This window comes from Phalaenopsis equestris, unplaced genomic scaffold (assembly GCF_001263595.1).
Source record: "Phalaenopsis equestris unplaced genomic scaffold, ASM126359v1 Scaffold000196, whole genome shotgun sequence".
In the NCBI taxonomy this organism is placed as follows: domain Eukaryota; kingdom Viridiplantae; phylum Streptophyta; class Magnoliopsida; order Asparagales; family Orchidaceae; genus Phalaenopsis; species Phalaenopsis equestris.
The window spans coordinates 352,280-375,009 of record NW_018164638.1 but is presented as its reverse complement, the minus strand read 5'-3'; the positions used below and the strand labels follow the sequence as shown (position 1 = coordinate 375,009).

The 22,730-nt window shown below is 33.5% G+C and overlaps 2 protein-coding genes across 2 annotated transcripts in view; one reads left to right on the top strand and one right to left on the bottom strand.

The window, feature by feature from the left end:
- LOC110022521 (pyruvate kinase isozyme A, chloroplastic) overlaps nucleotides 1–1,384 on the bottom strand; it is a 43,561-nt gene extending 42,177 nt beyond the window's left edge. Inside the window, 1 exon segment of the mRNA XM_020721504.1 lies at nucleotides 1,057–1,384. Within this exon segment, the coding sequence (XP_020577163.1) occupies nucleotides 1,057–1,233 (177 nt within the window). The 5' untranslated portion in view covers nucleotides 1,234–1,384.
- A 3,228-nt stretch (nucleotides 1,385–4,612) lies between these two features.
- On the top strand, nucleotides 4,613–19,064 carry LOC110022545 (ribosome biogenesis protein WDR12 homolog). The gene is made up of 14 exons (XM_020721548.1): nucleotides 4,613–4,907; nucleotides 11,432–11,532; nucleotides 11,659–11,765; nucleotides 12,869–12,904; nucleotides 13,012–13,097; nucleotides 13,216–13,283; nucleotides 13,635–13,745; nucleotides 14,117–14,239; nucleotides 15,441–15,584; nucleotides 16,752–16,860; nucleotides 16,941–17,077; nucleotides 17,397–17,432; nucleotides 17,518–17,622; nucleotides 18,879–19,064. Exons 1-13 carry the CDS (start codon nucleotides 4,745–4,747, stop codon nucleotides 17,608–17,610), a joined length of 1,314 nt encoding a protein of 437 aa, XP_020577207.1. The 5' UTR covers nucleotides 4,613–4,744; the 3' UTR covers nucleotides 17,611–17,622; nucleotides 18,879–19,064.
- The last annotated feature ends 3,666 nt before the right edge of the window (nucleotides 19,065–22,730 follow it).

Below are 22,730 nucleotides of genomic sequence, written 5' to 3'. Positions count from 1 at the left end.
CTAACTAGTGGCTCGATGTGAAGCTCGTGTTCAAATTTTATAAATACCTACCTAAATTATGAATTTGAGGACAAGAGCAACATCGAAGGATGGAGAAATGAGCCCGCCGGAAGACATCGCTACATCCACTCAGAGAAAACCTACTCAAACACATCGGCGATCAAGATAGCAAAATAAATGTATTTAAATTTGTATTTTGTGTTAGCTATAAATTATGGAGCATTCAAATACATAGCATACATTTCTTATATTTACATAACTCACGCCTAACTTTCATATTTACACGCACAGCTCTCAAATCTTTAATATCACATCAAAAAATGACATTATTACCACTTCTTAAAAGCCAAATGCAGATTATCATGCATAGGTTTAAAGTACCAAAGTGCTATGTATGTAATTATGGAAGACTATGTGTGAGATATGTAAATGCATGAGAATTGTGTGCTACATATGTAAATTCCGTTTTTTGAAAAGTATATGAGGCATTGGATGGACCAGATGGCATAAAAATGAACTCTGACGGTCATGGTAAGTATATGAGGCATTGGATGAATTCCCGATAATTTTTTCACTTAATAATTTTGTGTTAGTGTTTGGCTTAGTTTGTTATGAGCTTATTTAGCTATTAGCCCTGTAAACTGGCCAATTGGGCTGTAATTAAATAGAAATTTTCTAATAACAAAACCCCCCCGCCCTGATTCTCTTCTCTCTCTCTCTCTCTCTTTTTTCCTGTTCTCCAGTTGCTTTTTCGACTGTTTCTACTTGCGTTTCAAAAACACAACACAAGCCTCATATGCTCAATGAACATTCGCGCACTATCTAGCACTTGCAATGGTATCGAAAATTTGAAAGTTGTATATAAGTCTACTTAGCTAGAAGAGAATCGACAGAACCCTAAAAAGCGCATCCCTGTAACACGGGCATCCGACAATTTGATGATGGGAAGGCAATTCGTGTCAGGCGTAGCCCAAATACAAACAAAAAAAGTTTACTTAATGTAGCGTAGCGGTTCACTAATATGGCGCTCTGTGAAAGAGATTCGCAGTTTCGCACCTCTGCCTTGACGGAAGCGAACCCGCCCAGATCTCCCATATGGATCTCGCTCCCCTCCGTATCCATCATAACCGCGACGGCGAACCCCTTCTCCTCGTTCAACCGGCGCACCTGGCGTATAACCCTACGGTGCCAATCGTGCGTGCCGTGGCACATGTTGACCCTCGCGACATTCATTCCGCCGACGGCGAGAGCTTCAATTTGCTCCGCTTGGCATGTGGCTGGCCCGATCGTGCACACCAGCTTCGTTCTCCGCGTGCTTCGGAACCCGTTCTCCTTCAGCTCGGCCTCCGTCACCGCATCGACGTCGATCGCCGATGCGGCTGCGGCGGTGTTCCGTTGTTAAAGGAAAGGATCGCCGGAGCAGGTGATGGACTGAGGTCCGGAGGTGGGGTGTGAGCGGCGGGGGAACTGCGCGGGAAACGGAGTCGCTGGGGGAGGAGCCGCGGGCGGAGGGAATGTGAAGCTAAGAGAGAACGGGAGGGGTTGATAGGGCCTAGTAAGTGAAGGGATTGAGCGGCCATTTGAGGGTTAAGAGGTTCGCCGGAGATGGGTTAGAGAAGTGGACTGTGAGAGGGGAGATGCGGAATGGTATGGGGATTGCAATATACCTTGGTTGGTGGCGACGGCGTTTACGATGTGGGTGGCGAGAGGTGCCGTACTAATTCTCTTTGGTAATTAGTAGAACAGCTAATAAATTTATTAATTTAATGGTTTAATTTTATAAATAGTAATATTTGTATGTAATTATCCCTAATTTTTTTTATCATTTGCTCATGCCAATATATGTATATATATATATATATATATTTTTTTTTTATGTAACATAAAAATGTTACTTTTTACATTTATATCCCTTTTTTTTCCTCAATTGCATACATACCTCACAATTCTTACGCAAATGTTGGTTTTTTTTCCTCAATTGCATACATACCTCACAATTCCTACGCAAATGTTGGTCATTGATGACCCTATTAGGAGAATGGATGATTTATATTTGACTTATGTTCAGAAAGGTAGAGGTAGACCTAAATAGGTTTGGGCACGATGTATAAAGAATGATATTAACTTACTGGAATTAAATGAAAAAATAAATAATGAAAAAAAAACAATTCATATAGCCTAGCCACTTAGTGAGATAAAGGTTTGTTGTTGTAATCTCAATATTTTTTTCAGATCGCATAAAAAATATCATCATTTTAATTGTTAAAAATTAAAATGCGCATTTCATGCATATATAATGCATGCCCCAAGTCCGAAAGGTGGTGCACTACAATAATATATGGCATGATGAAATAAATTAAACATAATAGATATTCTAAATAGGAAAATGTATATCAGAAATGTGTCGGCATGATTCTTAACAAGATCCAACATACTAGAAGGGATCGTCAGCAAAAGATCAAAATATCCGATGGCAGAAGACCAAATGACTCGCTAACAGAAGACTAAGGGACCTACTTGAATAGGTGCAGCCCCATAAGCTAAAGCTAGAGACGCATCGGATGCTAAACATTCAGGCCAACGGCAAGCCAATTGAACTGAGCAAAGTCATCAACCTGCCCATAGCCACTACCCAATTTAACGAAAAAGTTTAGCATTGCCAACCACCTTGCATACGCTCTCCAAGATTCTTTTGGGAGGGCCAAAGATTAATAATGATGAGAGCTAAGAACATTCCAAAGGACCATCTTGTTGAGGTATGATATACTTATCGGATTATGATGATTCACCATTTGTCTGATAGCATAATCTCATCTCATCGATCGAATTTTTTCATCCACAAGTCATAAGTCAATAATCAGAGTGGGATAGTCGACCGACAAAACTAAGCCGGCAAAGCCAAATTCTACTGACCTTAAGTCAGTTAAAGGTCAAGTGACATTATCAACTCAACATGGCTAATAATAGTCGTTGTTGAACCGAAGCCTACCAAGCTTAGTCGATCGAGCATGAAGGTAGCTGAAATACAAACATATAATTATGAAATACCCAAAATATCATCTACTCCCCCCATTAAAGCAAAGACGAGCATGAAATTTCATATATTGTCCCCCTTCATCAATAAATGGAGAGAACATTTTATGAGAAAAGGGCTAATGAACATTTTATATTAATGTTCATTCCTTGCGTGTCTACCTCTCTTTCTCTCTCTCCCTCTCTCTACTTTTATGCTCTTATTAAAATTCATTTATAAGCTCACATTAATGTTCACATTTCTAATAAAGTCATTATATACTATTGTTAAATTATCATTATTTCTATCATGAGCCACTAATTTTAAGGACAATAAAAAGCTTAATTATGGGAATTACCACGCCCCCTACAAAAAACATATTTTTATATCCTTTTAAGGACACATAAAAAATTACAAGTAAAGAAAAGAGCATAACATGTATCTAGAATCTAACAACACAAAATTCAGCATAAAAAAACACCATCACATGATGGTTATCATATGCAAAATACAACTATTCACAACAAATCAATCAATATTGAAGCATATGCATGAAAAGTAGAACATAACAATTATAACCAACTTGGGTGAGATTTCCAACTACCACAATAAGTCTAAAGCAGAAGCACACTCAAGATATGTTTAAAGAAAAACACACAAACCTCAAAGCAATTTCAAAACAATTTCGAAGTAAAGAGACACACAACATTATAAGACTGACATTTAGGTTGCCTCCCAAGAATTGCTTGTTTTAACGTCCCAAACCTGACTTAAGGTCAAATCATTCTTCACATTCTTCCATCAATATCAATTTTCTATTGTAACAATTCGTGATCTCAAACTTTTCTTTGCTTATAGTTTTTACTAAATTCTAAAATTTCAGAATTTCACGCAATTTCTCACTCTCAATTTAATAAGAAATTTTAGATGGTATGTATGGGGGTTTATCCATATATAATTCTTAAGGATATTTTATGGATCCAAAGCTCTTTTATTTGACTCATGTTTTTGCATATTAGTATTTGGCCCATAAAATGTAAAAAATGATTTTCTAGGAGGCAAGTGAGGGGTTCATAAGTCTTTATTGGGATTATCACTAAATTTTTAGACTTATGATCAAACTCTACAAAGCTAATCTTTTTCCTAAAGTTTTTTTTGACACTTCTATACTAGTAAGTCTCACAACCTGCACAAGCTAAAAAAATTATCTTGACATTCATGCAATGCATCGAGATTCGTATCAAATGATGAAAATTTGGGGATGATAAATCGCTTGTAAATTCGTACTTCTTAAAATATTTAATAGTAGTTAAAATCGGCTAGCATTTTAAATTCAATTAATATTTTATTTAAAATTATGATAATTAATTATATATTACTAAACTAATTAATTATTAAATAGGAATTTGTCATTTATTAAAAAACAGTAAATAGTTATTAATTAAGAATTACTTACAAAATTATCAATATTTATTTTTTATTAATTGAGAATTAAATAATAAGTATAAATTTATTTAATTATAATTAATGTAATAATATTTTAATTAATTATTAATTATTAATCAATTAAATTAAAACATCTCTCGCCGAAACCCTCGCATGTCCCTCCCCCTCTGTTTCGTCCCAAAGTCGACTTTTGCGACCGAACACCCTCGCGATATGGTCGCAATTGGAGCTAGCTGAGAACGCAACAACGGGATCGAGGCTTACAGGGAACATTCTCCGGCAAAAATGGGTTCCAATGGGATCAACGAGGACTTATCAAGACAAGTTCGTGTTCGCTTTCTGACTAAGCTGCCTCCGCCGTTTAAAGTTCAGACGAGCTCCATTGCAATTCCAGCTAATCTCAGTAGAATGGGGCTCTCAGAGATTGTGAACCTTCTTCTGAAGAACAGTACTGTTTCTGTCTTTAGCTTTTTTGCTTTTCACTATTTGCGATATAGCATTCAATGTTTCAGTTGATTATCGCATGCCTCTAAGTTTTTATTTTCATGCATGTTTATGCTGCGCATTTGTTATGCTCATTGTCATTACATCCATACTGATGTTGTTTTTTTGGAGCTGTTTGGCTTCATGTGTGATCTAATTAAAGAAAGTTTCAGTAAATATTGTAAATCCAGATTTAGTAAATCTAGTTGTGGGTAAATCTTGAAAATTTGTTGAAGTTAATGTTATATTTAATGAGTTTATTATGATTGATTTGTTTTTTTATATGCTCTAAGCCTACTCTATAAAATGGACTTGGTGTTTACGAGAGAATTATGGTGAGAGGGGTTGAGGTGTAACCCAAAACCGTTTTTTCTTTCTCCCATATGGTGCTAGTAGAATATCCCTACCCTTGAACATAGGCGATTCAATTTAACACCGAAATCACATAATTCTATGTACTTGATTGTTAATATGTGAATTTATATACATCCGCATTGTTTTCGCATAAAAATTGATGTCAAAGCTTCGGGCTCGTGATCGAAATGAGGTTCAGTGTCGACGACAACAAATCCGATGTGTGTTGCCGAAGTTTTTTGAAGCAGATGGTCCAACTTATTTTGCCGGTAGATTTGAAGGTTGCGGCGAGGTCTGGCGCAATTAGATAGAGGCTTGGCAGGGAACACACGTGGTCCAACCGAGGTTTTGCGTGGACCAGAGCGAGCGGCGGCTCTAGTTGCGGCAGGTGGTGTTTCCGATGAGGTTCTAAAGGCAGTCGGCGGGGACCAGAAAGCCTGGACTGGGAAAAGTTCCTTTTCTTGTTGGAGAAAGAGCTGCGCGTGGAGAAGAGTTGTGCAAAAGCCAGAAAAAGGAAGATTTTTGTTCTCAAAGCCAGAAAAGAAGGAAACATTTTATGCTTTGAAGGCAAAGTGAAGAAAAAAGAAAGCTTAGGAATCAAAAGAAAAATTTATGAGTTAAAGAATTTCAGGGAAAAAAGAAAAAAAATAAAAGAAAATAAATTTTCAGAAAGAAAAAATAGAGAAATATTATTTTTTATTTATTTTTAGATAATATTTTTTTAGTTGTTTGTTTGCTTTTTTTCCAAGTATTTTGCTAGAGGATTTTTTTTGGGAAAGTGGTTCCAACTGTTAAAACAATAAACTATAGCATGATGTTAGGTTTTTCAACAACTATCATAACAGTGAAAAAGTCAATTCATCAGGTGGTTATGAATTCTGTCAAAATTGGTGTTATGAAATTTGATGACAAATGAAATTTTGGCATGCGACAATACGATGTGGTGAATGCGCTGTGTTCTTTGAATCTGGAGGAAGTCTTGCATAGTGAGGAATGTTTTGAAGAGGTGTTAGAGAGAGATTGGTTGAAGATTAACACGAGTGTTTGTGGCTTGATCTAAAATTGACTACCTGAAGAGATCAAATATGGGGTGATGATAAAGACTTTTGTAAGAAAATTGTGGAGAATATTGGATAACAAATATCTCACGAAGAGCGTGGAGAACCACCTTCATATGAAGCGTCGACTCTACAGCTTTCATATGAGATGGAGGTTTCTATTGATGTACACTTAAATGACTTCACAAAGTTGTTGGTTGATCTGTTAATTTTGTATGAGTTTGGAGATGAAGACAAGACGTTTCTTCTGTTGAATTTGCTCTCAGATGAGTACGAAAACTTAACTATAACTCTCGTTCATGAGAAGAAGGTTTTAAATTATGGCAAATTAACTACGTCATTGTTGAATCACGAGTTTCGTTGAATAGACAAGGAGTTCGCAAAGACGAAATCATCTGAGGTCTTTCTACACCAACGCGATAAATCTGAGAAAAAGAAGAATTGATCAAATAAAAATGACAGCGGCAACACTTCTTAAAAGCAGGGCAAATCTTGTAGGCGTAACCTTGGGAAAAATCAATATTTTTTTTTCTGTTTAAAGATTGATTATTGGAAGAAATATTGTCCGAAATTGAAAGAGAAGAGAAAAGAAGTTGCATATGAGGAAAAAACCAATTTCATTGTGAAAATATGTGAAGAGGCGGATTTAAATGTATCACTATTTGCAGAATTTCATAGTTTGTTTACAGATGATTGGTGTTTGATTCTGGTTACAATTGTCATCTATCATATTTGTCATCATCGATGATAATTCTGCATATAAAAGAAGCTAGATAGTGGTGTAGTGACTGCGGACAAAGATTAAACTTGTTATATTGGTGTAGGGAGTATTTTTTATCAGGATGGACGATAGTGTGAGGGAGTTAACTGATGTTAAATATGTTTCAAATATGATAAAGAATTTATTGTCAATTGGGGCTTTAGATTCCAAGGGCTACAAGATAGTTATTGAAGCAGAAGTTCTGAGGATATGTCGTGAAGCAATGATTTTTATGAAGGTAGTTTGTCATCACTATGTTCACTATCTTCAGGGTATTACAGTGACTAGAATGGATGTTGTTGCAGATAATTTTTCTAACGCCACTATCTAGTGGTTTATGCACTTAGTTCATGCTGGAGAGGTTTCACTTCAGACTTTGGTGAAAAAAATGAATGATGAAAGGAGCGAGTACCTGCAAGCTTGATTTTTGTGAACTTTGTGTATTTGACAAGAAGACACGAAGATCTTTTGAGATTGTCATTCACCGTACAAAGATAATTTAGATTATGCTCACACAGATGTTTAGGCCCCAACGAAGACAACATCATTCAGTGGGCGTAGATACTTTGTCTTTTTTATTGACGACTACTCCAGATATGCTTGAGTTTACACCATGAAACGTAAAAGCGAAATGCTGACAAAGATAACATCATTCAACAGATGAAGATACGTCTTCTTTATTGATGATTACTCCATGTATGTTTGGGCATAACAAAAGTGAAGTGCTAGAAATTTTCATAACTTGGATAAAGTGGATTGAGATTTGGGCTGGTAAAATAATCCGATGTATCAGATTAGACAATGAGGACGAATACAGTTTGAATACGTTCTTGCAAGTGTCAGAGAGTTGAGATAGAACACCACTTCACTGTTCGAGAGACGTCACATCAAAATGGGTTAACAAAGAGGACGCCGAACTTTGGTGGAGAAAGTTCGTTGTATGTTATCTAATGTTGGGTTGGATAGAATCATTGGACCGATGCCATTGATTATGTCTGTCACTTGGTGACTGCCTGTCTTCCGCAGCTATTGGGAAGAAGACCCCAAATGAGATGTGGATAGGGCATCTTGTTAGAGATTATGAGCACTTGAGAGTGTTTGAATGTTTAGCTTACGACCATGTGCAGAATGATAAACTAGAACCACGAGCAAAGAATGCGATCTTCATTGGGCGTCAAGCTATATGATCAATCAAAAAGGAAAGTTGTCATTAGCAGGGATATTACATTCAACAAGACAAACTTGTTGAAAAATCAAAACTTAAAGTAGGTGAAGAGTTATACTGGGACCACATATATGCAACAAAAGTTGAAGTTTGATGAAACTCCATTTCTTTTACAAAGTTCGTCCACTCTGAATCAGATATCTGATTCAGTTGCAGCTCAAGATGTATCTGTTGATAATGCTTAGAAGGTGGTGAAAGAAAATGTTGAGGATGGACTCTATTACAAGGAACAGGACCAGACACCAGAATATCCCAAAACTAGCTTAGTTGGTGGATCACATTGCATTTGCACTTTCAGTTATAGGGACAAAAATTCATTGTTACTATAAAAAAAGCAGTGGAAAGCCCAAGCCGTGATCTTTGGAGAGCAGCAATAGATGAAAAGATGAAATTTCTTCGGAAGAATGGTACTTGTACGTTGGTGAAGCTTCCTCTGAGAAATAAAATCATCAGGTGCAAACGGGTGTATGCAAATAAATAAGGATCTCATGAAGTTGATGTGAGGTACAAAACAAGATTAGTGACAAAAGATTTTGCACAATGAGAAGGGATTGATTATGACGAAGTGTTCGCTCCTGTGGTCAAACATCTATCAATTCGTGTTTTCTTAGCACTCGTAGCATATTATGGCTCGATCTTGGAACAACTTGATGGGAAGATTGCATTCCTAGATGGAGAATTGCAAGAGGAGATCTACATGTTGCAGCCACCTATATGTGAGTATCAAAAGACTTGATTTGCAAAATGAACAAGACTTTGTAAGGGTCACCACAATAGTGGTATGAAAAATGCAAGAGGAGATCTACATGTTGCAGCCACCTATATATGAGTATCAAAAGACTTGGTTTGCAAAATGAACAAGTCTTTGTAAGGGTCACCACAACAATGGTATGAAAAGTTTGATCAGTTCATGAGGGGACATGACTGTACGAGGAGCCAGTATGATAATTGTGCATATTTCAAGAAGTTGGGTGATGATGAGCTCATTTACTTGCTTCTATATGTTGATGATATATTGATTGTATCTGCAAGTCAGATTGAGGTTGATGGAATGAAGAATCGACTATCCAAATATTTTAAAATGGAACTGGTGAAGCTCGCACAATTCTTGACATGGAGATTCTGAGGGACACGAGAACTGAAAATGTTTGTATTTCGTCAGAAGCTTATTTTCAGAAGGTGCATAAGCAATTTGGAGTTGATGACTTGAGTAAGGCGGTGAGTCTACCCATTGCATCTCACTTAGTTGAGTTCAGATCAGTGTCCTAAAGATGATCAAAAGACAAAGATATGCGATCGGTTCTTTTGGGCAGTCTGACGTATGTCATGGTTTGTATTAGACCAGACATTACATAAGTAGTTGGTGTTGTGAGTAGGTTCATGCATGATCCGAGAATGAATCATTGACAAGATGTGTAGATTATTCTGAGTTATTTGAAGGGTACAATTGATGTTGGCTTGGTATTTGAGAGGCAGCCATCCAGTGCAGATTTGTGTGTAGGCTACACTGACTCAAACTATGCAGGTGATATTGATATTGTTGCTTTCTCTACTACGATTGGTTATTTATTCATATTGACATGAGGTACAGTCAGTTAGAGGTCAGTTCTTCAGTCTATTGTTGTTTTGTCTACTACGGAGGGTGAGTACATGACAGTCACAAAGACGATGAAAGAAGCAATATGGATGCATGATCTATTGAATGACTTGGGAGTTGATCAAGAATTTCTGACGGTATTCTGTGATAGTCTGAGTGCAATATTCTTGGCCACAAATTTAGTTCATCATGCTCGTTCCAAGAAAATTGATGTGAGATACCACTTTGTTCGGAACTTGATTGAAGAAGACAATGTTCTGTTGTAGAAGGTATATATAAAGAAGAATCCAGTGGACATGCTCACGAAGGTCCTACTGGTCCAGAAGTTCATCTAATGCATAAATTTGGTGAACGTTTAAGCTCAGGTTTGATTGCCCAGGAGGGCATATTGAAGAATTACGCGAAACTTGATCCCTTTAGGAGGGGATACGTAGGCAACCATCTTGGTGCGGCTGAATTGGAGTTTTGGTGCTCATTTGACCATCTCTCACTAATTTGAAGGTAAGAAATGGGATGAAGATTATTATATTTAATGGTTTTATTATAATTTATTTGTTTTCTTTTTTTTTTATTTCTTTCTTTATATGCTCTAAGCCTCCTCTATAAAAGAGGACTTAGTGTTCATGAGAGAATTATGGTGAAACCTTGAGTTGTAACCCCAAGCCGTTTTTCTTTCTTCTATTCGATGCTAATAGAATCTCCCTCCCTGTGGACGTAGGCGAATCAATTTAACTCCGAACCACATAAATCTTTGTGTTTGATTGTTGCTGTGTAAATTTCTATGTTTCCGCATTGTTTTCGCATAATAGTTATATATTGTACTATAGTAGAATCACAGTGAATTGTTTGGTAGATATTTTTAAAATTTAGGATTTAAATAAAGGCGAAGAGGAGAAGCAGTGAGAAGGGGAGCAAATCACTCAAATAGCGATCCCCAAGCATTTCCTAATTCCATGGTTTGGATTAAAACAAGAAGATGTGAAATTTTGGAAGATAACATAATTTATATTGCTAAAAAAAATCGTTTTACATGTTTTAGCGTAAAGCCTGGCCACCTTTTAGTCGCCAACATTTTTCAAATTCCCAATCTACAATTTTATGTAAATTAGATGGTCAATTTCAAGATTTGTATCACATTGTTCTATTTGTTGAACAACTAGCATCAGCTTGTCTAGAATGATTCATATATTATTTTGGGGCATTTACATAAATACCACCCAATTCCTATATATTTACATATATAACGCCTAAATTGTTTTCTTACATTTAAGCCACCCAAATCTCTTATATCACATAAACAATACGGCTATTTTAACTTTTAAAAAATTAAATACTCCTTTTCATTCATAGGTAGGTGGCATATATGTAAAAATTAAATTTTATGTAAATACATAAGAATTGAGTGGTATGTATGTAAATCTGCATAGTATTTAATGCACGAGGTCAATGTTTCTAATGTTAATGGCTGCTTTATATTTATGCTTGTTACAATTAGGCAATGCAGAGTTCGAAACTACACCTTTTGATTTTCTAATTGATGGAGAACTTATTCGAATGCCGCTAGAACAATTTCTTCTTGTGAAGAGTATATCTGCTGTAAGTATGCATGACCTTTATATTAGGCGCATTTACAAACATACCACACAATTCTTATGTATTTATTTATCTAGCACCCAAACTTTACAATTTACATGCATTGTAACTGATGTGTTGTATTTGCAGGAAAAAATACTTGAAATAGAATATATAAGGGCTGTAGCTCCTCGAAAGCATGAAGATCCACATTTGCATGATGATTGGGTCAGCTCAATAGATGGATCTAATCCAAGGTATTTACATTTATATCCTCGATCTAAATATTATTTTTGGTCCTAGTTTAATCTTATGAACCTTTTTTTTTATAATTTTATGCCTGTCATCATTAACTTCCAGAATGAGACTCATATTGCATGGTTGGAGATTGCTATAGTGCTCATCATGTATGATGTAAAAATATTGTTTTTTTTTATATATCGTTTGATTTATTTTGAGCATTTATGCTAATTTAATATGTTTAATTTTGTCTAATTTAAGAGAAAGTGAGCTCTACCTTTTGGAGTATTATTTTTTAGTGAAATTTACATATGTAGCACACATTTCTTATGTATTTACATGTTTCACACCTCAACTTTCATATTTACGTACATAAGACTTTGGTACTTCAAACCTATGCATGAAACGGTGTATTTCACTTTTGTATTTCACTTTTAAAAAGTCACTTTTAAAAAGTGGTAATAGTGCTATTAAAGATTTGAGTGCTATGCGTAAATACAAAAGTTTAGGTTTTAGATATATGAATACATGAGAATTGTGTGCTATGTATGTAAATGCTCTTATTTTTTATTTGTGATTTGGGGATAAGTAAATAAAAATTATTATCATTGATATGACTCTAAGCTCAAGGCAGACTCTTTAATAGATGGTAGATCAGTTCTCTTTTGTTTCATCAATTTGTTTGCAACAGCATTTTATTTGCTAAAATTGAATTGCAGCATTTCCAATATTGCATTCTCCTCTTTTAAAAGAATGGTTAGTATCATTCAACATTTTTAAAGTATTCTGTGTGTTGTGATAACTTAAAATTGATGCTTTTACGACTATCAATTATATTTCTTATCAGCATTTTTATGTTTTGCTTTCTTGATATTTGCTGATGCTTAAGAATTATTTCCTCATCTCAATATCTTTGTAATTGCTTTAATAATAAACAAGTCAATAATTCGAAAAAAACACTATTATTCCTGTTGTATCCTTTTGTGTTATGTTACAATAGTTGTATTTTTGGTTACTCTACCATTATTTGAAGCCTCATTGATACTTGCTGCATCACATATGCATTTTTATCCATCAATTTTTTTTTTTATTTCATGCTGCTAATTTTCTGCTTTTGCAGATTTGTTTTGACTGGTTGCTATGATAATCTTGCACGGTAGATTTTTTGCTTCTCTTGTCACTTGAGATTTGTTGCATCCCCTCTGCAAACCAAATGAAAAAATAAAAAAATGCATAATTTATCTTTGTGACTTTTTTCATTAGGATATGGAAAGATGGTTCATTTTGCACGCATAGCTTGCAAGGGCATAATGGTGCAATTACATCTGTCTGTGTAATCAATCAAAAAGGTTGTTAATTCAATAATATTTTGCTTGTCGATATTTGCATTTTTTTCCTCATATACTTGTGTTCTTTTTGCCAACTGCTTTATGCTTTATATAATTTTGCTAAGTTATATTTTCTCAGGAAATTCTAGTCGTAATGACATTTGTATAGCCACTGGTTCAAAAGACAAGACGCTGAGGCTATGGATGGTATGATACATGCTAATCTAGATTCATTCATTAAAAACTTGGGGCTTGTTTGGGATCAATTTTGTTTCTATTTTATATTTTTTAATCTTTTCTTTTATTTTTAAAACATGTTTGTTTGATGTGTTTTTAAGGTGTTTTATTTTTTTGTTTTAAAAACAAATTAGTATATTTTTGAAAACACTCAAATTAACTTTTAAGACTTTTAAAAAATAACTGTACTTTAATCAAAAAGTCAAGCAAGCTTCATTTCAAATTAGAACATAAACAAAGAAATAAAATAAGATGAAAACAAAAATGATCCCAAATGGCCCTTCATTTTTTTTTCCCATACTGATCTTTCATGAAATGAAGTTTGATGTAGCGGAATCTGCTGATAATCCAGTTAGGATTGGAGCATTTAAAATTCTCAGGGGGCATACATCCTCAGTGCAGAGCATCTCAGCTATTCCTTCTGGAGATATGGTTGGATGCTCATTTATATTTTCTTTTCTAATTATGATTCTGTTCTTTTGATCATGTTTCGTGTTTTGGATATTTACACAAGTAGTACACAATTCTCATGTATTTACATATCTCACTCCAAAACTTTAATATTTACATACATTTCATGTTGGTGCTTTAAAACTATGCATGAAAAGGTGGTTTTGACTTTTCAAAAGTGGTAATAGTGCTATTTTGAAGTCATATTAAAAAGTTGAGTACTATGTCTTGAAATATGAAAGTTTAGGTGTGAGGTATGTAAATACATAAGAATTATATGCTTTGTATGTAAATACCCCTTTGATTTTTTTCTCATGACCTTGATGCTAAGTAAAGGATCTATCCCCATTTAGGTATGCTCAGGCTCGTGGGATAGTTCGATCAAGTTGTGGAAAGTTGTCTCTGAAGGAGATGGCGACTCTGTGTCAATAAAGCGAAGAAGGCTTATAACTAATGTTGACGAGCCACAATTGGAGGTATATGCAACCATATTTTTGTTTAATTGCTATATAATTAAATGTCCCTATTTTTTTGGGCAGCATAATTCGTCTAATTCATGTACATACGATCAAGAAGATCTTAACAAAGGGACATATTGTATTGTATGATGATTTGAAAAATGGAAAAAAAAAAGAATGATACTTTCATTGCACTTGCAAAATTAAGAGTCTGTTTGGGAGCAGCTGCAATTGTTTTAAAGATTGAAGCTGCTGCAGAAGAAATTGTTTTTCAAAAAGTTGTGGCGGCTATTATAGTTTTTTTTTAAAATCAGGTTGCAACTTTCTACTAGTTTAGGTGGCAAAACACAGCTTTCTACAGACAAAATAAACTTTTGCCAAACCGAAAAAACCGCGGCGCGGCACCGCACCACTACCCCAAACACACCCTAAAAGAGAGTGGGCGGCAAGGGACATTTACGAAGATACCCCACAATTCTTTTGTATTTAAATATCTAACACCTGCACTTTAATATTTACATGCATTGTACTCAAATCTTTAATATCACATAAATTATACCACTATCACCTACTTTTGAAAAAGCAAATATACATTTTCAAGCATAGCGTCATCACACCAAAGTTTTATAAGTATAAAGATGATATTTTAGATGTTAGATAGGTAAATATAAAAGAATTGTGTGTTATATATGTAAATGCCCCTAAAAAAAGGTGAACTAATAACCTTTAGTCATGAACCCCACTAGTTTGCCTGCATGTGTTTGAATTCTTAGGGATGCTTTATAATTATCAAATAGATCAACAAAATTGCTTCTACACTACATGTCGCTATTTTTTATACTCAGCAGATGGCCATCTGAGACTAGGAAGTGTGTATTATATGTATGCTGCTATGGAATTTTCAATTTTTTCAAATTTTCCACATTATTTCGTTCATTCGATGTAATCCATGAAATCTATGATTTTTATGTACACTTCTTTATTTTTACTTTTTTTTTCATGTATCCCTTGTGATTATGGTTGGCTGAAACTAAATTTTTATATTTGTATGTAATTGTAATCTTCATCAAGTTTCAAATTCTGCTTTATTTTTCTGGCTATATCATGTAGAATTTTTGTTTTTCCCGTCTAAAAATAATGTATGAAAATTTGATTTATCATGGGTTTTTATTTCTCAGTTACAATTACTTATCATAATCTTCTCATTATTATCTCTTAGGCGGAAGCTACAGCAGATCTTGTTGGTCATACACAGTGTGTATCATCTATCGTCTGGTTAGAGCCTCAAACCATATATTCAGCATCATGGGACCATTCTATCAGAATCTGGGATGTTCCATCAGAGAAAGCAACATCGAATTTGGTAAGATATAAACGTTTAATTTTAAGTAGGAAGATTTACATACTTACCGCTCAATTCTTTGGTATTTACATATCTGTAGAATTTACTTGGGGAGGAAAATTGCTTTATCCATTATTCGCAATTAGAGAATAGATATACGGAGAAACCAATCTCTCCTTATTTACAAACTTATCAAATATATCCACCCTAAATTAGGAAAGAAGTTAATCCTATAATAAAAAATAGAATGTCATAAAGTAGAGAGGGAATAAACTAATCTAAAGGTTTTCTAAGTTGTCCCAATTAAATCCTCTAAAGTTTGGAGGTGGCTGGATGGCCCACGAGAGAGAGGGAAAAGCGAAAGAATGGATCTTCTCAGTTTTCCATAATATCTAACACTGAAACTTTAATTTTTACAGACATACCACCCTACACATGCATGAAAAGGTGCATTTCACACGTAGGTATTTTTAATGTGATATGAAATATTTGGGTGGTATAAATGTAAAAATTAAAGTTTAGTTGTTATTTGTTAGATTTGTAAATCCTTAAGAATTGGGTGGTATATTTTTAAATGCCTCTTTAAATATTAGAAAATCTTGTTCAGCATAACAAAGCTATGTTTATGCATTCAAATTGGAGGTTTTGAAATGCATATTATTTGTATTCTTGTTTGGAATAAAGCCTGTATTTGCAGTCTTCAAATTCAGAATATGAACTATATTTTTTTCAGATTATTCAAACTTGCGAGAATTGGTAACTCAAACTTTTATTTGTAGCAAATGATGTTTTAGCTTTCTATGGCACAATATTTGTTTCTTAGATCGGTGAGCCTCAAATACTTTGTTGTGACAAGTATGAAATTTTCACTTTAGAATAGGAAGATTTACCTACATAGAACTCAATTTCTATGTATTTGCACATCTACTAAACTTAAATTTTTACATACATACTACCTTACCTATGCTTGATAAGGTGCGTTTCACTTTTTAAAACTTAAAATTGTGGTATTTTTGATGGGATATGAACAATTTGGGTGGTATAAAATAAAAAAATAATAATAAAAAAGTTTAGGCGTTAGATATGTAAATAAATAGGAATTGGGTGGGATGTATGTAGATGCCACATTAGAATATTGTGTATATACTGCAACTGATGTCGTGAAACTTCAACCATACTGTCGAGCAGGTTTGTGGGAAAGCTCTGAATTGCCTCGATGTTGGAGGTGAAGGGTCCGCACTTATTGCTGCTGGAGGTTCGGATCATGTCTTGCGAGTTTGGGACCCCCGCAGGCCGAGTAAATAATCCCAAGAGCCTAATTTCCTGCAAATCTAAATTTCTCTTCAAGTTTTATGAATTTGATTCTATTTATTTCAGGTAGTTCGGCGCCAATTTTTCAATTCTCGTCTCATTCGCTTTGGATTAGTGCTTGTAAATGGCACCCGAGATCCATATTTCACTTGCTTTCGGCTTCTTATGATGGGAAGGTTATGTTATGGGATTTGAGAACTGCGGTATGGTACCATATTCGTCATATGTGCTAGGGATATTTACATACGTAGCACACAATTTTTATCTATATACATATGTCACATATAAACTTTCATATTGACACACATAGCATAAAAAATAACACGATTACCGCTTTTTAAAGTCAAATGCACCTTTTCATACATAGCTTTAAAGCACCAAAATGTTGTGTGTAAATATTGAAGGTTAGGTGTTAGATATTGTGTGCAGCGTATGTAAATTCTTCTGTGCTCTAACTAATCATCAAAGTTAGTCTTCCTCTTCTGCATACTGATATTATTTGAGAAATATTTTTTGTTTCAGTGGCCTTTAGCGAAAATAGATGCACATAAGGATAAGGTAGTTATTACTCATCTTTTTTCTGCCCATATTTAAGTTCCTTTTTTTTTTTTGCATTTTGATTTATTTCTTTGGATGGATTCAGGTACTGTGTGCAGATTGGTGGAAAGATGATAGTGTAGTTAGTGGAGGAGCTGATTCAAAATTGTTCATTTCTTCAGGGATATCAATAATTTGAAACTTCTCAATGGTAATACTCTTTTTCACTTTACAGTATTCTCTTGTACATATATTTGAACTGGTATTTATGTAATATAACACATTCTTATGTATTTACATATATCACACCTCAATTTTGATAGTTATTTGTGTAATGCTTTATCATCTCAATCACTTCAAAACATATGTATGAAAAGGTGTATTTCGGTTTAAAAAGTTTGATTTAGTCATATTTTTGTATGTGATTTAAATAATCGGAGGTTATTTAGGCAAATATCAAAGTTGAGATGTTTGATATATAAATACATCAGAATTGTTTGAAATTTATATAAATATTCCTGTTTTTGAATTAGTTGACCGTTAAGCTGGCATTGGTTTGAAAATATGGGTTTTCCCTCTATTCCTTGGAGCTGAATATGTCGCAACATATCATAGACTTTACAAATTATAACGGCTAAATGAATTGCATTTGATATTTTGATTGAAATCCTAAATCTAAATCATGGTAGGTAGATTTACATACATTCAACTTAATTGCTATATATTTACATATCAACAACAACAACAACAACAATAGGCTTTATCCCATTAAGTGAGGCCGGCTACATGAATCTTTGCTCTCCATTGCGTCGCACTGAATGCCATATTTTCATTTAATTCTAATAAATTAAGATCATGTTTCTAACAACTTGCCCAAGTCTTTTTAGATCCACCTCTACCTTTCTTAATATAAGTTGAATCTAAAACATCTACTGTCCTAATTGGATCATCGGATAGTTGACGTTTAATGTAACCAAACAATCTAAGATGACTGTCTCTAATTTTGTGGCTACACCAACACTTTCACGGATATATTCAGCCCATCCATCTAAGCATTCTCATCTCAACAACACTTCACTTAGTTTTATAATTCTCCTTCATCGGCCAACATTCCACGCCACAAGGCATTGCAAGTCTCATCACCATCTTATAGCTAATATCTAAATTTTGATTTTTACATTTATGCCATGCATGAGTCTCATCACCATCTTATAGCTAATATCTAAATTTTAATTTTTACATTTATGCCATGCATGAAATGTGTATTTCACATTTTAGAAGTTACTAACGGTATTTTTGATGTTATATGAAAGATTTGGGTGGTATGAATGTAAAAAAGTAAAGTTGAGGTGTTAGATATGTAAATACATAAGAATTGGGTTGAATATATGTAAATGTCCCATCATGGTAACATTATAACTGCTTGAAGCATCAATTTTGCCTTTTTAATGGCTTTCGTAACTGCAGATATCTGGAGCTACGCTGTGCCTTCAGATGAACTATTAGAGGGACCATGAAGTAATTAGTGAAGAGTTTCAATTTTGCTCATATCTTATGCACCCTTTTGAGGGAAACCTTTTTTTTATATTAATTTAAAATTTATTTAATTTATTGAATGTCAGAATACTGTTATATTGTTTAGCAGAAAGTGTTAAGAGATGAACTGTTTTTCTTTCGATGAAATCATATATAATTTTTCTCTGTTATTGATTGTGCTTATGAGCTCATAATCATATTTTCCTTGTTAAATTAAGGTGTTTGATTTGTTTATAAATTATCGCTCATCTATATGGATTAATTTTGTTGTGTTGCATATGAATAATTTAACTTCATTTTGAGTTAATAAATGAATACATATATATATATATAAGGAATTGCCATAGGCTATGATACAAGCCATGATCATCCTATAATTCGAGTACCACACTCTACATTCGGGGGAAATCGAACCTCATACTAGAGAGAACTTACAATTGATAAGCAGATGCCCGACTAAATGATCTGGGTAAGCGGTACATATAAGTTCAAATTATATATATATATATATGTATCTTTGAAGGTTGTAAGTCCCCTCAAGTGATAAATTCAAATCTCCATCTAGCCAGTTTGCCAGTAGTGAGAGCGGTCCTCAAATAATTAGGCATATGAGGGTGACTGATTGAGTTAATAAATGAATACATATATATATATATATATAATTTAGTTTTTTATATTTATTCTATAATATCGAGATTTTAAAATAAAATTATTTTTATGAATAAAATTCAAGATTTTAAAATTTGGGATGTTTATGATGAAGCAAATGCTATGTGGGATAAAGTAACATACTGTTAAACAAGTAGTAAAAGATGTACTTGGAGAATTAAAAGAAAAAGTTTTTTTAAATAAAAATAGTTGGTGGTGAAATAATAATGTGCAAGAAAAGATAAAATATAAGAAGTTATGTTGTAAAAATTGGTTTAAATATAAAAACTTAGAGAATTGAGAAAAATATTAAACGACCCGCAAAAAATCTAAAAGAACAATATGTGACGCTGAAAATTCTGCTTTTAACGATATTTATAATAGATTAGACACTGAAAATGGTGAAAAATATATGTATAAACTAGCCAAATAAAAAGAAAAGGAAAGTAAAGATTTAACTCGAGCGGCAAACCCCACACCAAAAATAGTGCCGACAATGTGACACTGAAAATTCTGCTTTTAATGTTCTTTATAATAAATTAGATACTAAAGATGGTAAAAAATATATGTATAAACTAGCCAAACAAAAAGAGAAGAAAAGTAAAGATTTAACTCAAGTGTATTAAAGATAAAAATCAAAAAGTGATTTTCTTAGAAAAAGATATTCAACATAGGTGGGTGAGTTATTTTGATAATCTATTTAATGAAGTTTCTGAAAATACGATCAAGCTTAGTGATCTTAATATTATTAATAATAATAATCCATTTTATTTTTACCGTCGCATTAGTAAAAAATAAGTTGAGGAAGCTTTAAAGAAAATAAACAGTGGAAAGTCTGTAGGACCTGATGATATCCCAATTGAAGTATGGAAATGTTTGGGAGATTTAGGAGTTTCTTGGCTTACTAAACTCTTTAATATTATTTTAAAAACTAAAAAGATGCCTAAGGAGTGGAGGAAGAGTATTTTGGTCCCCATTTTAAGGAATAAATGGTCCCCATTTTTAAGAATAAAGGGGATGCACAAGAGTGTGCAAATTATAGAGGAATTAAGTTGATGTGTCATACTTTAAAATTATGGGAGAGGGTAATTGAACATAGGTTAAGACACATCACAAAAATTTCTCATAATCAATTTACAGGTCTACTATGGAAGCTATACATTTATTGAGAAGTTTGATGAAGAAGTTTAGAGATAATAAGGAGAATTTAGATTTGATTTTTATTGATTTAGAATAAGCTTACGATAAGGTTTCAAGAGATATCCTATAAGGTTCCAATAGATATCCTTTATATCCTTTGGGAGTTCTTGAGAGGAAAGGTGTTGATATGACTTATGTTCAAGTGATTATATATATGAATACTAAAGTTGTTACTTGTGTTCAAATTGAAGGAGAATTGAGCTGAATACTAAAGTTGTTACTTGTGTTCAAATTGAAGAAGAATTGAGTATGATTAAATTATGGCCTCATAACTTCAAAAATAAATATTTAATAGATTTTATATCAGGGGGTTTTAATGTCAACGGGTGTCCTGAACCACCGCGTGGGGGTAATAACCCTAACCATGACTTTACCCAGAATGTACGTGGGGAAGTTCTATAACTGCCCTTGAACACGAGAGGCTCTGAATGGATAAAGCATAGTCTTTAAACACTAAAATGGACATTGGATGTGTCCCGTGTCAAAATTATCATCACCCAATGGAGAACTCTCTCAGGTATGGTTGAATCAATACCGATCCATGTTCTGTGCTCGAGGCACATACTAGGAAGTTTGAACAAATGTCTTAGATTATGGGAGACTATAAATGAGTAAAACTCAATCCCGTAGCATTCAAGAGGACTCTCCACACATGTCATCAAAAGTGATGTCAACATTTGTTATTATCAATTCTAAAATGAAAGTGTATTTTCCTTCCTCTTCAAGATTAAGGCAAAGAAGTCCCTTCTCCTCTTATCTTTTTTTCATTATTATGGATTCTTTATCTTTTGCCTTTAATTCTCAAAATAATGCTGGTAATGATGCTATTATTTTTCAGGATGACTATCCTATTTCTCATCTTATTTATGCTGGTGACATACTGTGGGAAAGCTAACAACAAAGAGCAATTCTTCTAGTTTCATGTCAAGAAAACCAAATCATCTATTTGTTTTTTCAAACTTGTTGTTGTTAATATTCAACGTGTTTTATATCATTAGATTGATTTTTCCAACAAAAACAAGGCCTTAGAATTACTGGGGGTTACTATTAAGCCCTCTAGGTTTTTGATTGTTGATTGTGGTAAGCTTTTAGATAAGTTACATTTATGGTTTGTTGATTGAAAGAAAAAAATTACTTTCCGCGGCTGGGATATTAAAACTATTTAGTTATACCAATTTAAATTATCTTTATTATTGGTTTTGTTTTTCTATTTAGAAAAAAAATTCTTCTTTGAATACAATTTTTTTATATAATAATGATAATAGTAGGAGTTTGAATATGATTGCCATGAGTATTGTTAATATGCCTAAACATAAAGACGACGTTGACCTTTCTTCTTTAGATAATATTACCTTTATGTGCAAAGCAAAGCCCATTTAGATAATGTTTAACACTTATTCTTTTCTTGCTTGTTGACTGAATGAGCATTATGATTTTATTTTGGTTTATAATCATTCTAATGCTTCTATTTTATGGAAATAATTAATTAGAGTTGCTTTTCAAATATGAGGTTGTCTTTGGTTTTATTGGTTTTTTTTCAATGACAAAATAAAGTTTGTTTTGGCTTTTTTTGTTTTTATTGTTCTTTTATTTTTTGAGGTTGTTTTTGAAAGCTTTGTTTGGTTGGTGATTTTTTTTAGCTAACATTTGGTGTTCCTTTTTGTGGTTATTTTCGCTTTGTTGTTTTGCTTGATTTATTACTTCTTAGTTGGATGTATTTAGTTATATGGGTTAATTCTTTGTTGGCAGGTTTTTTTTTACTCTTATGGTTTATTTTTTATTTTTTATTTTGATTTTCTTAGTTGGATGTATTTAGTTATATGGGTTAATTTTTTGTTGGCAGGTTTTTTTTTACTCTTTATGGTTTTTTTTTTATTTTTTATTTTGATTTTAGTGAATGTCTTTGGCTAATGTTTTCTTTTAGATATTCTCATA